The sequence below is a fragment of the Tupaia chinensis genome, unplaced genomic scaffold (genome assembly GCF_000334495.1).
Source record: "Tupaia chinensis unplaced genomic scaffold, TupChi_1.0 Scaffold000239_1, whole genome shotgun sequence".
NCBI classification, from domain to species: domain Eukaryota; kingdom Metazoa; phylum Chordata; class Mammalia; order Scandentia; family Tupaiidae; genus Tupaia; species Tupaia belangeri.
The window spans coordinates 856,925-872,739 of record NW_006159717.1 but is presented as its reverse complement, the minus strand read 5'-3'; the positions used below and the strand labels follow the sequence as shown (position 1 = coordinate 872,739).

Genomic DNA, 15,815 nt, shown 5'->3' with positions numbered 1-15,815 from the left:
CTTTCCCTCCAGTTCTCTACCCAAGCAGGTTCCGGCATGTCCGCACCTGGCCCCGCCTTCCCAGCACAGCATGTAACCACCACGTGTGGGCCCAGCCCAATTAAAGATGATTTTAGAAAAGCAAGCGACAGCTGCCCTCACCCCAACCTGTCCCCTTTTGTCTTCGATCAGTTTCTGCAGCCCGAGAACACAGGACGCTCTCCTGGGCGGCTGCACAAACCCGACGCAGGGCGGTACCTTCTTTGACGATGACGTTCACGGAGCTCTGGCTGCGCAGGTTCCGCTCGTCTCTGACGGTCAAGGTGAACACGTAGGTCCCCACCTGCAGCCCGGTCACAGTGGCCACGCTGCTGTTGGCGTTCTCCAGCTGCACCCCGTCAGGTCCCCTGGAGGACGAGAGAACCCGAGGGTGCGCTGTACCCGTCTGCTGCCCTGCGGCCCCAACGTGGCTCGCCTGGGCTGAGACCTGGACCACACGGGTTTAGAAATATTACAGGTGGAGAGACTCCCGAAATACTTGACAAGAAGCCATTTTAAATCTGAGGTGTGTCCTGGCGTGTTCGGGGAAGCGATGCTCTAAACTCCATCTTCTAGACTCCCGAAATACTCAGACAAGGTAGGGAGACCTCTGTCCTCCGTCTCTGTCTCTCACATGCTCTCTTTAATTAATTAATTAATTTTAATTTTTAAACCACTTCTCACCTCGGGCCTTTTCTTTCTCTTCCTAATTTCAGAAGCCATTTTAAATCTGAGGTGCCCTGGTGTGTTCATGCCGCGTGCTAGTGTGTTGAGCAATTTTCATTTTTTACCTCTAAAAAAATTGTTTTGCTATCTTTTTTGGTCATTTTTGTTGATTTTTTTCTTTTCCTTTTTCTTTTTTTTTTTTAATTTATTCATTCATTTTAATTTGACCAGAGCGAGACAGAGAGAGGGAGAGAAAGTGGGAAAGCAAGCCACGAGGTCCAGGACTTGAACCGTGGTCAGCCATGTGGGAGTGTCCAGCACCTTAACCAACACGCCACCTGCTGGTCCCCCCTTTTGCTTTTTTCTAACCTTACTTTTCCACTCTGCTCTTCACTCTCCACACAATGAATGTCTAGATAGGCCGAGGTGCACAGTACCAAGCATCCGAATACTTTTAGAGTCATTGAAATCCTTAACACTTATTGAACTTCTGCTTTAAGAAACTTCTTTTTATAAATCTGAACTCGTAATCACTTTCTGTGAATACCACATTGCAAAGCACAGTAGAGGAGAGATTTTGTCACGGAATGATCAGAAACCACCACAGAGGCACAAGAAATAGGAAAAACCAAGAAATTATCTCTCCCCTAAGGGACAAGAACAATCCCTCATCATCCACAGACAGTACAGTGGAACTCATGGAAATGTCTGATAGAGAATTCAGACTATTCATAGTGACAAAACTAAACGAGATGCAAGAGCTGAGAGATACTGAACACCAGAAGATGGAGGAGAAAAGAGAGGAGTGCCAGGAGGTGAGGAAGTTCTTGCACAATCTGAACAAGGACATGCACACCATAAAAAAGAATCAAATGGAGCTATTAGAGATGAAGGCTGCAATTCAGGAAATCAAAACTCCCTTGAAAGTATTAAAAGCAGAGTAGTCCATGCAGAAGATTGAATCTCAGGTATTGAAAGCAAAACCTCTGATCTAGAAAAAACAACCAAAAAAACTGAGAAAAATAACCAGAAAAAATAAAAATACTATATGAGAAATACTAGACACCATTAAGCGTCCAAACATCTGGATAACTGGTATCCCAGGAGGTGAAGAAACTAGTAAGGGCATTGATAACCTATTCCATGAAATCTTGGAAGAAAACTTTCCGAATCTAGAGAGGCATTCAAATGTCCAGACCCAAGAAATACAAAGGACCCCTAATGGAATCAACGCAAGAAGATCTCCTAGGCACATCATAGCCGAACTGGCAAAATCCACAAAGACAAGATACTAAAATTGGCAAGAGAGAAACGTCAGGTTACTTAGAAAGTTATCCCATCAGGCTAACCTCAGACCTCTCATGAGATACAATGCAAGCAAGGGAAGAATGGGAAAATACATTCAAAATGTTAAGTGAGAAACAGTTTCAACCAAGAATACTATACCCAGCAAGATTATCCTTCATATGGAAAGAAAGGATAAAAACATTCTCAGATAAACAAGACCTGAAAGAATTTGCCAATACTAGACCCACTCTTCAAGAAGTTCTGAAAGGAGTGCTCTATCAGGAAAACTACAGATACACATACAGAAATAAGAGAACAAAAAACAACCAAGAAAATGACCAATTTAGTGCTAGGGACAAGAAATACCAATAATAACATTAAATGTTAACTTCCGGGATTTCAATGGAAAGATTGGGCCACCGTAACACTGCAAATCCAACAGAAGAGAGATTGAACGTAAGACTGAACAGGTGAAATAGAATTTTATGACTTCTGAGTAAAACATTACTGATTTATTTTTACTATGCTTTTTTCCCCCAATTTAAGGATTTTGCTTCCTTTTGAGCTGTTAATAGGTTCAGCAATTTGTTAAAATATTTTTTCTTTTCGTGTGTTTCTTTAAATGGAAACAAACTTTTCTTCCTTCTTGACCCCTCTGAAATTGGAAAATGTTTGGGATTATCCTTATTTTGTGGCAGAAGCATTTTTGCATAAGTTCAAAAATACCTGTTGCATTGAATCAGAAATTGGAAATACTCATTATTGGACAAGGCTTTGACTGGACTGTCATATCTGAAGATTAATCAGGAACTATGGAACTAAAGTGGATCTCAAGTAAGCCAACGGAAGCTCTTGGAAAGATGGCCTGGCACCATGAACAGGTCTGCCTGGCACAGAGGGTTAGAGAAGCCATATGAAAGAATTCATACCATAACATAACCTGGACTTTTCCAGCCCAGCATTGTAATCAGTAGAGACTGCAAAGGAGCAACCACAACCAGAGGATTATCTTGATGAAGACTCTGGAGGATGAAAAAGAGACTGATCTTTGCTAGCAGACGGTATATCCAACAGAAATACTTGGCAGGCAGGACTGAACTCAGGAGGTTATGTGTGACTTGTGGGCTGGGCATTTGCTTTTAAACAGTTTAAGTAGTGGACATGTAAATATTCTCTCAAAAATATTTCAAACCATACTGTCTCTGTTATTATAGAGTCACAAACAAAATGATAACAAATATTTTGAACATTATCTTTAAAATTCAGTTTTTTGAAATTTTGAAAGTTGCTTATTAACTGTCAAGAACTATGGAGTATGAGCAAAAATTTTTTGAAATGTAAAGTAAATGTTTGTGGGGAAATGTAAAAATAAATAAATAAATGGTTTTTTAAAAATAAAAGAAATATTCCAGGTGGACAGAGAGTCACTTGCCCCCAATTACAGGCTACCTGCTTGTCAGAAACCTCTATTCACCAACACGAGTAGTCTGACTTATCCTCACGTGAGCTTCTGGAACACTGAAACTCTTCCCTGTCCAGTATGCAAGAGGAAGAAAGTTCCTTGAGCAGGTCTCTGATCAAAAGTGATTTGAGAGTCAGGTTTGTGGCCGGGCGCTGGCTCACTCTTGCCAGCGAGGAAGCCGCATGCCCTTCCTCAGCACAGGCCCAGTTCCCTTCTGAGGGAGGGAACCTGGCCAAGGTGCAGAAAACCACCGCCTTCACAGCTCTGTAAGTAAAGCTCCCTCTGGCGCCTGGGCAGGGGACACCCCACATCCTACCTTCTCCCACAGCAGGGAAGGGAGTCCCGCACCGACATCTGACATCTGGGCACAGGCTGCGGGCAACCACAGAGCCCTTCTGCTTGAGGGCCAAATGCCCCAGACCTTTCCTTAAGCTACAGGACAGCCAGAGAGGTCTGTACATAACCAGACTTTGCTTTGTTTTTGCTTTTTAAACTTAGAACTCCTGACCCCAGTAGCTCCTCCTGAACAGATTCCCTTCAGGCAGCTACACCAAGCATTATTTCTGCTGTAAACACGAATAAAACTCAGCTCAAAGATTTATCGGCCGTATCTTCAATAAACAATTCTAATTAAAACACACTGGGCTGAGGGAGATTATGTTCTCCAGATAAAAACAAGAGCTGAGGAATATAATTTCTAGAATCCAACTCAGCAACGGTAAGTCAGGCAGCTTTTACAGTCATATTAAAGCCCCTTCCATCCATTTCTAATGCCCTAGTTAAAACAAATCCAAAAAATAGAAAGCCTATTCTGTCCTGTGGTTGCTACCTTTGGAAACAGAATACTTTGAACTCTCTGGTTTTTGGAGAGATTTTTGCTATAGGGCACGTGCGCTCACCAGAAAGACAAGAGAGACAGAAAGCAAGAAATCACCCCCCAGGGGGGATGGCCATGCTGCAATCCCTTCTCCTCCATTCTCCTCTCGAGACCTTGGGCACACATGCACACGCGCCCGGCATGTTTATGCCACCAGGTCCGGGACTCAAACTGCAGTCGACTACATGGGAGTCCAGTGACATAGCCATTACGCCAACTGCTGGTCCCAGAATACTTTGAACTCTTCATTGGATTCCTGCTTCTGATGGAATACTTATGGAATACTCAAATACTTAATTTGAGTTCCATTTATTATGGTTTAAAGGAGCTGAAAGAGATTGTGAGAACCAGGGATGGTTTGATCAGCTAATTTCAGTTTAATTAGTATTATTTTGGTTATTGCCTTTGGCCTCTGGCTAACTGAGGTGGTAAATGGTGTCTTTAAGAAAACAATAGCAGAGGAATGCTTTCACTTTCTAGATAAATTTTCGATTCTTCTTAAGAGCCTCTCTGCCCCATTCTCCTGCTAGCCTTACCCAGTTAATTCTGAGCAACAGTATTTTTCTGCTCCATTACCCCTTCCATCCTGCCTCTCAGGTGTAATTAAACTGTGCATTTCAGCAGATGGATTGTACCTACGAACACACCAGGACCACACAGTACCACAGTACTACTGTGTGGGGGACTAGCTGACTGTAAGCATTCTCTTTTTCTTTTTTCTTTTTTTTGCAGGTTTTCTTACAGGATGTGTGCCTTTGCCAGACAGAGAGAGAAAGTGAGAAATAGCCCCCTGGGGGAATGGCCACACTGCAATCCCTTCTCCTCCATTCTCCTCTTGGAATTTTAGGCACAGGCACACGCACCCGGCATGATTCTCAAGCTGCTGGGTCCGGGACTCACACTGTGTAGTCGGCCATGTGGGATCCGGTGCCTTAACCTCCATGCCTCCTGCTGGCCTGGCCCAGCATTCTCTTCTTCTTACAAAAATGATGTAGAATACCTTTCTTAGAACTGGAGTCTGGGATTACGAGCCTTTCATTCCCAATCACCCCCCGGGAAGCTGGTAAGAGCAAGTCAGTGTTCTTGTCTTTGTTTTTACTATCTCCAGAGGTCACGTGTGCTAGCCAGGGCGAGAAGCAGAGCAAGTGAACGTAAAGCAAATGGAGCCACGTTCTCCCGAGCACGGCATCTGCACAGAGACGCGCGTTTTGTGCCAATACTCACTGTGATTTCTCCCAGAGATACGAGACGATTTTCTGGTCATCTGTGCTTTTGCTGCCATCCAGGGTGGTGCTGTCCACAGGGAGGGTCAGCTCTTTATCTGGGCCTGCATCTGCCTGCGGAGGCTTGTTGTTTTCTGGAAGACAGATCTGGAGGTCAAAAGCAGCCAGTGCAGGGGGAGAAGAAGTGGAGCCAACTGGGACATGTTTTCTGGAAGCCATGAGAGTTCTGCCTCTCAGCGCCAGGGTGGTCAGATGCCACGGGAGACCGTGGATACCATCAGGCAGCGCACGACGGAGACTCCTGACATGCGCGCCATAAAACACCGAATAATCCCAGAGAGACGTGGCAGAGCGTAGCCAAGCTACAATGGCAAACGTGATCTGACATCTCATGCCACAGGAGTTCTCAAGAAAGGGTTTGAATGGCAAGACAGGGCTTTCCTGAGGAAGTCAGTTTAAGCTGGTCCTTAAAGGACCCGGTAGGATTTGGGATGGCACAGACCCTGTCTCCTAGGCCCCTACCAGGCACAGTAGCAGTCCAGGGAAGGCCCGAGCATGGGCTGGCAAGGAGCCTCGTCATGAACAAAGCCCGAGTGGCACAGACAGGACAACGGAAGTCACTGGGCTCTGTGGACGGCGCCTTCTGCTGCTACCTCTATAGCTCAGACCCAGACTCTCCTCTCCCCAGGTAAAGGGTCTGAACATTGTTCACTTCCTCTTCTCAGGTAAAGGGCCTGACCCCCTTGTCATTGCTCACCTCCTCTCCCCTCACCTCCTCTCCCGGGTATAGGGCCTGAACCCCTTGTCATTGCTCACCTCCTCTCCCGGGTATAGGGCCTGAACCCCTTGTCATTGCTCACCTCCTCTCCCGGGTAAAGGGCCTGAACCCCTTGTCATTGCTCACCTCCTCTCCCGGGTAACCGGGCTAAAGCCCTTGTCATTGCTCACCTCCTCTCCTCGGGTATAGGGCCTGAACCCCTTGTCATTGCTCACCTCCTCTCCCCGGTAAAGGGCCTGAACTCCTTGTCATTGCTCACCTCCTCTCCCCGGTAAAAGGACTGACCCCTTTGTTGTCGGCGCTCACCTCCTCTCCTGGGTAAAGGGCCTGAACCCCTTGTCAGCACTTACCAGGCTGCACGATGACCGTCACTTGGGCGGTGGCCTGCTGCCCGATCGTGTCCGTCACTGTGAGCTGGTAAGTATAGTCTCCCTCTTGCATTGCAGAGAGCTGCAGGGTCGGTGTTCTAACGCCCTGTACACACGTAAACACACAAATGGAAGCATCGGTTCCAGGGTCACAGCTGCACACAGGAATTCCTTCCCCAGTAGAAACAATTTATCCAGTTTTCTAAACCCAAGGTGGACTGGCTATTAAACCTCCGTTTGGCAGAATCGGTACATGTTGAACCAGGCGTCATAAGACGTGCTCAACTTTTCCTCTCCAAGGAAACAACTCGTTCTGACCGGCAGCAATTTCAAATAAAGCCAGAGCCCTCATGGGGGGAGGGGGCACCTGGGAAAATGTGCAGAGATGACCTGGGCCAGTCTCTATGACCACACCAGAAAGAACATCATGACATGATCAAATGACATGGTTTAAGAACTCTGTCTAAAAAGCTCTTCCGTTTTTACAGTGATCCTAACAAAGCTGTCTCAATAAAACACAGCAGAAGGGACCAGTAGATGGCATAATGGCTATGTCGCTGGACTCCCGTGTAGTCCATCACAGTTTGAGTCCCGGACCCAGTGGCTTAAACTCACACCAGGCGCGTGTGTGTGCGTGCCCAAGATCCGGAGAGGAGAATGGAGAAGAGGGAAGGGACTGTGGTATGGCCATCTGCCCTGGCGGGTGATTCCTCGCCTTTTTATTTATTTATTTTTTTTGGGCAGCAGGGAGGAGAGGTTTTTGCTATATAGTGCATGCACTCGCCAGAAAGACAAAGAGAGACAGACAGAAAGTGAGAAATCACCCCCCAGGGGGGATAGCCACGCCGCAATCCCTTCTCCTCCATTCTCCTCTCGGGATCTTGGGCATGGACGCACACGCGCCCAACCTGAGTTTAAGCCACTGGGTCCGGTAGCCATTACGCCATCTGCTGGTCCCATAATTTCTCGCTTTCTATCTCTCTGTCTTTAGGGCGAGCACATGCGCCCTATACCAAAAACCTCTCCAAAAATAATAAAACACCAGCAGCAACTTGCGATGCTGTGGCACGTATCACAGGCCGCGTGGACGCTGCATGCAGGATCCAAAGCCAGGTACCGTGGGCTTTCAGCCATGCCTCCGATCGAGCAATGGAGATTCTCATGTCAAGGTCTCGATCTTGTCACCCCTGGCAAAGCTGGGCTGCTGTGCACCGTTGGACCACGCTTCCATGTGGAAGTGCCAGAGGAGCCAGAGAGCACACGATGCTGGGCAGGGTGCCCGCTCTCTGGGCACAGAGCCCCATCCAATTTTCATTTACTGATGTTACCGGCCTGGTGACAGACCTAGCCTCTTCTGAAAGGCCTCCAGGGACGAGATACCCATCATCAGTCGGATGTTCTCCTCCGGTGCGTAACAGAGCCGCTGAGGTCTGCACCCACGCTGCTGTAACTGACTGGGGAGTCATCCCGACAACGGATGCTTCTCAGCCAGCCTTTTCCTTTCATACCAAACATTTAAGGTCAAGATTTCTGTGAACATGTTCATTAAAGGCCCTAAGAATTTGTGGATTATTTTTTTTCCAATCTAAGTGTCTCCAATCTAAATGTTTTTGTTTGTTTTTCCCATTTAAATGTTTCATGCACAGATCTGGCTTTGGTAATTAAAATAGAGCAGAGATAAGCCTTGGACTAGGTGACCCAGCCCAGCAGCTCGACCTCCCAGGGTGAGACAAGATGGGACCTTGCCCTCCTACCTGCATCTCTACCACTTTCCCTTTGCTGCTGGGGCTGAGAGACCACTCGTAGCTGGTGATGCCATGATCATCCGTGCTCTGGTTCCCAAAGAGCGTGATGGAGTTCTGGGGCAGGGTGATGACTTGGTTGGGGCCTGCGTTGGCCACAGGGGGGTAATCCACGGCTTTGTTTACGGTCAGGCTTGCAGTGGTGGAGTTGGTAGCTCCATCGGAGTCCACGACAGTCAGGCTACCAGGGCAGAGAGAACGCAATCAGAAATGGGCTTCAGAAGGAGGAAATGCTGGAGGACTGTAGTCAGGGCGAAAGGTTCCATGGTGGCCAGTTACGGCTCCTGCCATCCCCCTGGACACAAGAGGGCAGAGAAAGATACCCCAGCTAACAGTGATGGGGGTTCCTGAGTGCCAGACAACAGCCCAGGTGCTTTCGATCCATTCACTCCTTACAGCGGCTCTACGAGTGCCACCCTCGTTTTCCTCATGTACATGAGGGGACTGAGGCTGATGGAGGAGAAGCAACTTGCCCAGGGTCATGCCACATAAAGGCAGTGGGTTCAGGATCTTCAGGATCCAAGTCCAGGCGATAACCCCAGCCCCACACCACCCTGCTGCCTGGGCACCTCTGTGTGCCGAGGGCTGTGTAAGCGCTGTCTGCTGCGGCCCTCACCCAACACAAAGAGCAGGTAGCGCTGATTCCACTTTGCAGGAGGATTACGGAGGCTGCGTAACCTGCCCGGGGCCACACAGTGAGCCAATGTGGGCTTGGTTCTCTGATTCCAAAGCTCAGAAACCACATCCAAAGAAGCGATCAATTGGGGGGGAGGGGCAGCAGGTGGCATGGTGGTTAAGGCACTGGACTCCCACATGGCTGACTGCAGTTGAGCTCCAGACATAGCAACTGGAAAATCACACTGGGCATGTGTGTGTGTGTGTGTGTGTGTGTGTGTGTGTCCAAAAATCCTGAGAGGAGAATGGAGAAGGTATTGTGGCATGGCCATCCCCACTGGGGGGTGATTTCTCACTTTCCCTCTCTCTGTCAAGCAAACATGCCCTATGGCAAAAAGCAAAAAGAGAGAGAGAGAGATCGCCCTGGCCCCTGTTCCTGCAAGCGCAAGACACCAGTGAATATGCGAGCTCTGTCTGCAGCCGGCTGTCCTCCCGTCACCCTGCGGTGCTGTGTCCATGTCGCGAGAACGGACCTCCTGGGCAGACAGCCTGGGATGGACCGGGAGGGCTGGCTCTGGTAAGGCAGGAGCTTGAGATGGAAATGAATTCTCCCACGCGACAGCCCCACAGTTTGTGCCAGTAAGAAATAGGATTTGCAAGAAAAAAAATGTTCTTTTATAAGAACAAGATTTTACCTAAACGATGCCTTCCAGCTGAACAGCCTTAAGCTTCTCATGCCACCTCAAGATGTGAACATAAGCAAGAAGGAAGGTTTGGGTTCCTTCCATTTTGCTGACAGAAAGGGAAAGCAAAGAAAAGACGAGCAGCTCGTTTCATCTCACCAGCAGCCACAGGCCGAGACAGACGTGTGTGGGTTTATCCCACAGCCTCACCTCTCACCTATGGCCTCAATGGGATTTTTGGTGTTACAGCCTATAGGAAAACACACCGAAACTTCAGACCCACATACATGTACAAATCAGCAAATATCTGAAAAAGAAAAATTCATATCGGGGGCCCAGCAGGTGGCATGGTGGTTGGGGGCGCTGGACTCCCATATGACTAAAAACGGTCGAGTCCTGGCGGCTTTCTCTCTCTCTTTCTCTCTCTCCTGTTCTGTCCCTCCCTCCCAAAATTAAAATTTTAAAAGTCAAATAAAATAGTTTAAACAAAGAAAAGAAAAATTTGCATTGGGCCAGCCCCTTGCCTAGGGGTTAAAGGAGTCAGCTCCTGGGACCAGCCGGTGGCGTGGTGGTAAAGGTGATGGACACTCCCACATGGCCGACCACGGCTCAAGTCCTGAATCTGGTGGCTTGCTTTCTCACTTCCTCTCTCTCTCTCTTTCTCTGTCTCTCTCTGGTCAAATTAAAATAAATGAATAAATAAATAAAATTAAATAAATATTAAAAAAAAAAAAGGCGGCCAGCTCCTACAAGGCTGACTGCACAGTTCAGATCCTGGCCCCAGTGACTTGAAAAACATGCTGGGTGTGTTGCATGTGTGCCCCAAATCCCCAAAGAAAGGCGAAATGGAGGAGAAGGAGTGGTGATGTAACCACGTCTCACTGAGGGGTGCTTTCTCCCTCAATCTCTCTCTGGAAAAAAAACATTTTTTTTAAGTTAAAAAATTAAATCATAGAAGTTTTGCCCCTTTTCCAGTTTCCCTCTTGTTTGCACAGGTCTGTTGTTTTTGCTTGTTTTTAACACATCCTGTTTGCCTCCTATGTCAGAACCAAAGCATGGGATGGGCAAAAATGGCAGCTGTCCGTTACTGACTTCCACTTGCTGTCCTGGCTTGCCATCAGTGGCAGCTGGCTAGGGGTCAAGGGCAGGCTACTGCCACCAGGAGACACGGAAAATGAGAGTGGATCACCGCCACGTTGGACCTTCGTGCCAATCAAATCCAATCCCATCATCTCAGAGAAAAAAAAATGGGGGTCAGGAAAAAAGTCCCTCCCAGAACCTCTTCCACCCAGGAAACGCGGGCTGCCCTTGTGGTTTAAAGCTCAGACCAAAGTCAGACTGCTGTGTGACCTCGGGGAAACTGCTAACTTCTCTATGCCATGATTTCCTAATTTGTGAAGTGAGAATGACCGTGAAACATGTTATAAAAATTAAGTGACATGGGACCAGGTGGTGTGGCGGTGAAGGCGCTGGACACTCCCACGTGGCTGACCGCAGTTCCAGTCCTGGACCTGGTGGCTTGCTTTCTCACTTCTCCCCCCGTCCCCCGTGTGTGTGTGTGTGTGTGTGTGTGTGTGTGTGTGCTGTGTGTGTTGCTCCCTGGTCAAATTAAAATAAATAAATGAATAAATAAAATAAAATTAAAAATAATTCTTAAAAAAAGTTTAAAAAATTTTTAAAAAAGAATTAAGTGAGATACTGCAACAAAAAATCTTAGAATGGTACATAGTGTACAGGAAATAAATATTCAAAAATATTCGCTATTAGTCTTACTTTTTTCTTTTTTTTTTTTTTAAGAGAGATTTTTTGCTATAGGGCATGTGCGCTTGCTTAAGGACCAAAGAGACAGAGAGGCAGAATGTGAAAAATCACCCCCCCCTCCCAGTGGGGATGGCCATGCCACAATCCCTTCTCCTCCATTCTCCTCTCAGGATCCTGGGCATGAACACACATGCACCAGGCATGAGTTTCAAGCCACCAGGTCCGGAACTCAAACCACGGTTGACTATATGGGAGTCCAGCGATGTAACCATTATGCCAACTGCTGGTCCCTCTTGTTTTTAAAGACAAGGTCTTGCCATGCTGTGTCATCCTCCTGCCTCAGCCTCCCTGATGGGACCACAGGTATGCCCCACCATGCCCAACCCGTTTTTGGCAGAGTCTCACCATGTTTCCCAGGCCAGCCTAGAAACCAGATCCTCCTGCCTCAACCTCCCGAGTTGCTGGGATTAAAGGTCTGTGGCACTGTGCCCAGCCTTAGGTTAGGTCCAAAATCAAGCCCAGGCCTCCCATGTGCTCCCAGCCTATGGAGCACAGTGTCTCAGCAGCGTGTCCACCGCGGCTTATTGTTACTGTTTATAAGGATCAACCTCACTCAGGCTAAATTCTATAAATGGAAAAACCCCTTTATTAGCAATCCAAGTAAAAGCCAATTCCGATTTCCATTTTAAAACCATGTCAGGGCCCCTCTGTCCTTCCCCTCCTCTTTCTTTCTTCCTCTTCTTTCCCTCTCCCCCAATTGATCAATCAACCAATAAGTGTTTTAAAAAAAATGTTCTAGGGCACTAGTGGTTAAGAGAGCCAGATCCCACACGGTCAACTGCAGTTTGAACCCCAGCCCTGGCAGCTTGGAAAGCAAACCAGGGGCACAGGCAGGCACGCCCCAAATCCAGGCGAGATGGAGAAGTGGAGAAGGGATTGCAGAGTGGCCATGCCACACTAAGGGGTGTGTTCTCCTTTTCTCTCCCTCTTAAGAACACATGCCCTCTGGCAAATTAAAAAGAAAAGAATAATCTGCACTTAAGGTCCAACTGTGTGACCTCAGAGAAATGACTAAGTTCAGGACCCTGATTTTTTAAAAAATTATTTATTTATTATTTATTCATTTGTTTATTTAAATTTGACCAGAGAGAGACAGAGTGAGAGAGAGAGAGAGAAAGTGAGAAAGCAAGCTGCCAGGTCCAGGACTCGAACCACGGTCAGCCATGTGGGAATCCAGTGCCTTTAACCACCGTGCCACCTGCCGGCCCCCAGGACCCTGATTTTTCTCGGCTGTAAAACGAGGCAGTATCGTGTACATGTCTGTATGCCATCCGTGCATGAGTCCCTTGGAACATGCAGGGAGTGACGCAACCATGAGGGGGACCACCCTGGGTCAGCGTTAGTGCCTTTTTAATCACATTCTAGAATGCTGACATTAGTTCCCAAAAGGACTTTCTTTAAACCAAATCCTCCAAAAGCCCCAGTGAGAAAGATTCTACAGACCCCGCCAGCACTGGTCGAAGCAAAGAGGCCGAGTAGCCTACACTGAGAAGCATTCCCCAGAGGGAAGAGACCCTTGTGATTTTACCGAGAAAAGGCAAAGGAAGATGGACCCTTTCACTTCATGAGAGAAACCCTAAAACACGTTTTGGAGATTTGCCATGTAAGGCTTTGGGAAGGAGGAGCCGCGGCAGATCCTGATCTATGATGCCAGGACCTTTACCCTGAAAGGTTCCCACGCTACAGTCTCGATCGCCACAGGGCTCAGAGAATCAACGGGACCCAAAGGCTCCATCAGCAGCCAGCTCCACGGTGGATTTCGTATTCGTCAGAGTTACTCCTATGAGAACGTAAATCCCATGGCTGGCCCTGTAGCGCCGTGGTTAGTGCAGGACAGAGAAAGTCGAATCCCATGTGGCCAACCAGAGTTTGAGTCCTGGCCCTGGGGGTTTAAAAAACACGCTGGGTGCGTGTACACACATGCCCAGGGTCCTGACGAGATGGAAAACCAGAGTAAAAAAGGACTGCGGCATGGCCATTGCTGAATGAATGAGGGGACTCCTGCTCGCTCACTCTCTCTCACTCGCTCGCTCGCTCACTCTCTCTCGCTCTCTCTCTCTCTCTCTCCACACAGGCCAACTGCCATTAAACAAAAAGAATGCAAAACTCTTAAGAGGAAAAAGATGATTTACAGTAAGCTTGAAGCTGAATCCTAAGTTACCTGAAAGTATAGTTCCCAGGAACGAGCTTGCTTAGTTTTAATATGGCCGTGTCTTCAGAAATCTTCTCTTCTCTCAGAGGCCCCTTAAGTTCCTCCCAGTGGTACTGGACGATTTTATCATCATCAGTGCTTTCTTGACCATAAAGAAACATCAGTTACACAGGAGAAGGGTGGTTCTCCACACTGATCCAGCGTTCACAAACCGAGCCAATTACGGAGGGCCTTGAAGCGAGGAAAACTCCATGGAACTACAGGCTATTGCTCCAGTGTCTCTTCCCTAGAAATGTTGGGTCATTCTGCCCCTCTGTGAATATTCCATTCTGTCATTTTCCAAGGACTCTCACAGAGACAACCTCTGGTGTAGGGCCAGCCTCACGGCCTAGTTGTTAAGAGAGCCAGATCCCACATGGCCAACCACAGTTCGAATCCCAGACCCAGAGGCTTTAAAAACATGCTGGGTGTGTGTGCATTCCCCAAATCCCAACGGGATGGAGAAACGGAGGAGGAGATGTTGCAGTGTGGCTGTGGCCCACTGAGAAGTTCGTTCACCCTCTCCCCCTCTCTCGGGAGAGTGCTCATGCGCTCTGGCAATTAGAAAAAGAAGAAAAAATATTGCTACTGTGTGAAAAAAGGAAAATCAATGATTCTTAAACATGCCGCACACACACACAAAAATACTCTACATCACTTAAAAGAAATGCAAATTAAGCCTATGAGACTGGTAAGGACCAAAGTTTCATAACAAATTTTACAGGTGAAGATGCAGCGAAAGAGGCCTCTCTTTAGTCATGGCAAAGGTGTAAACTAACACAGCCTCTATGAATGGGGACTGGGCCACATTCATCTTTGCCCTGTCACCTCTTTGTGCAGGAGTTCATCCCACAGATACACGTGCACATTGTTAAACATCATATTTACATGGTTAGTGATGGTAACAGCAACAGAATGAAAGTGACCTGAATGGCCCTCAGTACGGAGCGATGGAAAACAGGGCCCACTCGTACACGGACCTGCCCATCCCTATCATGGGATGCTATGTGACTTGAAAAGGGCAAATAAGCATTCCACGTATCGATTCAGAAAAATTCTCGACATATAAAAACGACCATCACGCGTGACAGGAACATCACACATGACAGCATGTGTGATGTATTAATCGTGTGTAGAGGGACTGGAGACTACATGTGTTTTCTTACATATGCATAAATACCTCCCGAAGGATACACGAAATGACAGTACTACGGGCAGCCCGGAGGAAAACGGGACCGTTGCGAGGCAGGAATGGAGATGCTGTTCACTGGGTACGCGGTTCCCTATCGCTTATTTTGACCCATCCAAAACAACAAGTGAAACTGTGCCAGAGGGGCCCTTTCTATCCCAGTGCTTCTTCCTGCTCTCTGTCTCCTCTCGGCCTGATACTCTCCCAGCCTCCTCTTGTCGCCAGTCACTGACATCAAATGCTCACCCGCACTGGTGGCCCCTGATAGAGGGACTGATGGGGAACAGGGCTTAACAGGTCTCCAAAGAAAAGCAAGTACTGAAACCTCGCGTACACACGCCAGGACCGAGGGCGAGGATCCAGAAGTCCTCTCCTGTCACTCCTCAGTGACTCCACTCAGAAGTAATGTTAAGGAGCCCAGGCGGGTGTGGGGTACACTCTGAGTCTCTCCAGGAGGAGGCGACAAGAATCTTGTTGGGCAGTGGCTGGGGAAAAGCGTCTCCCAGGCCTCAGTCACTCATCTCGCTATGACAGGAAGAAATTTGGTTTTCTTAACTAGGAAAGGCAACTCCATCTAAGCGAATCTGAAAAGCAATGAAATAATGCTAAATACATGCATGCTCGCACTTTCTTACCATCTGGGGGCAGAAAGATTACTTCAAACAAGCCACGGAGGGCTTTTAAGTAGGGCCTGGCGGGTTTGCTACGTCCTACTCGCTGCGGCAGATGGCTGTGTCCCCGTAAAGCGGTTGGAAGACTGGCCTAGCTAGGACGTGGACATGGCTGGCCCCAAGCCCCCTACCGAGAGCACGGTGGGCTCTCCCACTGTGAGACC

At 47.9% G+C, this 15,815-nt stretch overlaps 1 protein-coding gene across 6 annotated transcripts in view; it reads right to left on the bottom strand.

Moving 5' to 3' along the window:
* Window positions 1-15,815, bottom strand: part of KIAA0319L (KIAA0319 like) — a 124,420-nt gene that overhangs the window by 16,515 nt on the left and 92,090 nt on the right. For all 6 annotated transcript variants that reach the window (XR_001370395.2, XR_003549423.1, XM_014587885.2 and 3 more), the window contains 4 exons: window positions 8,434-8,662; window positions 6,662-6,785; window positions 5,535-5,667; window positions 238-386 (listed from right to left, as the gene is read on the bottom strand). Coding sequence is in view for 4 of the 6 variants with exons in the window: in XM_014587885.2 (XP_014443371.1) it covers window positions 238-386; window positions 5,535-5,667; window positions 6,662-6,785; window positions 8,434-8,662 (635 nt within the window). In the remaining 2 variants the exon portion in view is untranslated. The remainder of the gene's footprint in view (window positions 1-237; window positions 387-5,534; window positions 5,668-6,661; window positions 6,786-8,433; window positions 8,663-15,815) is intronic.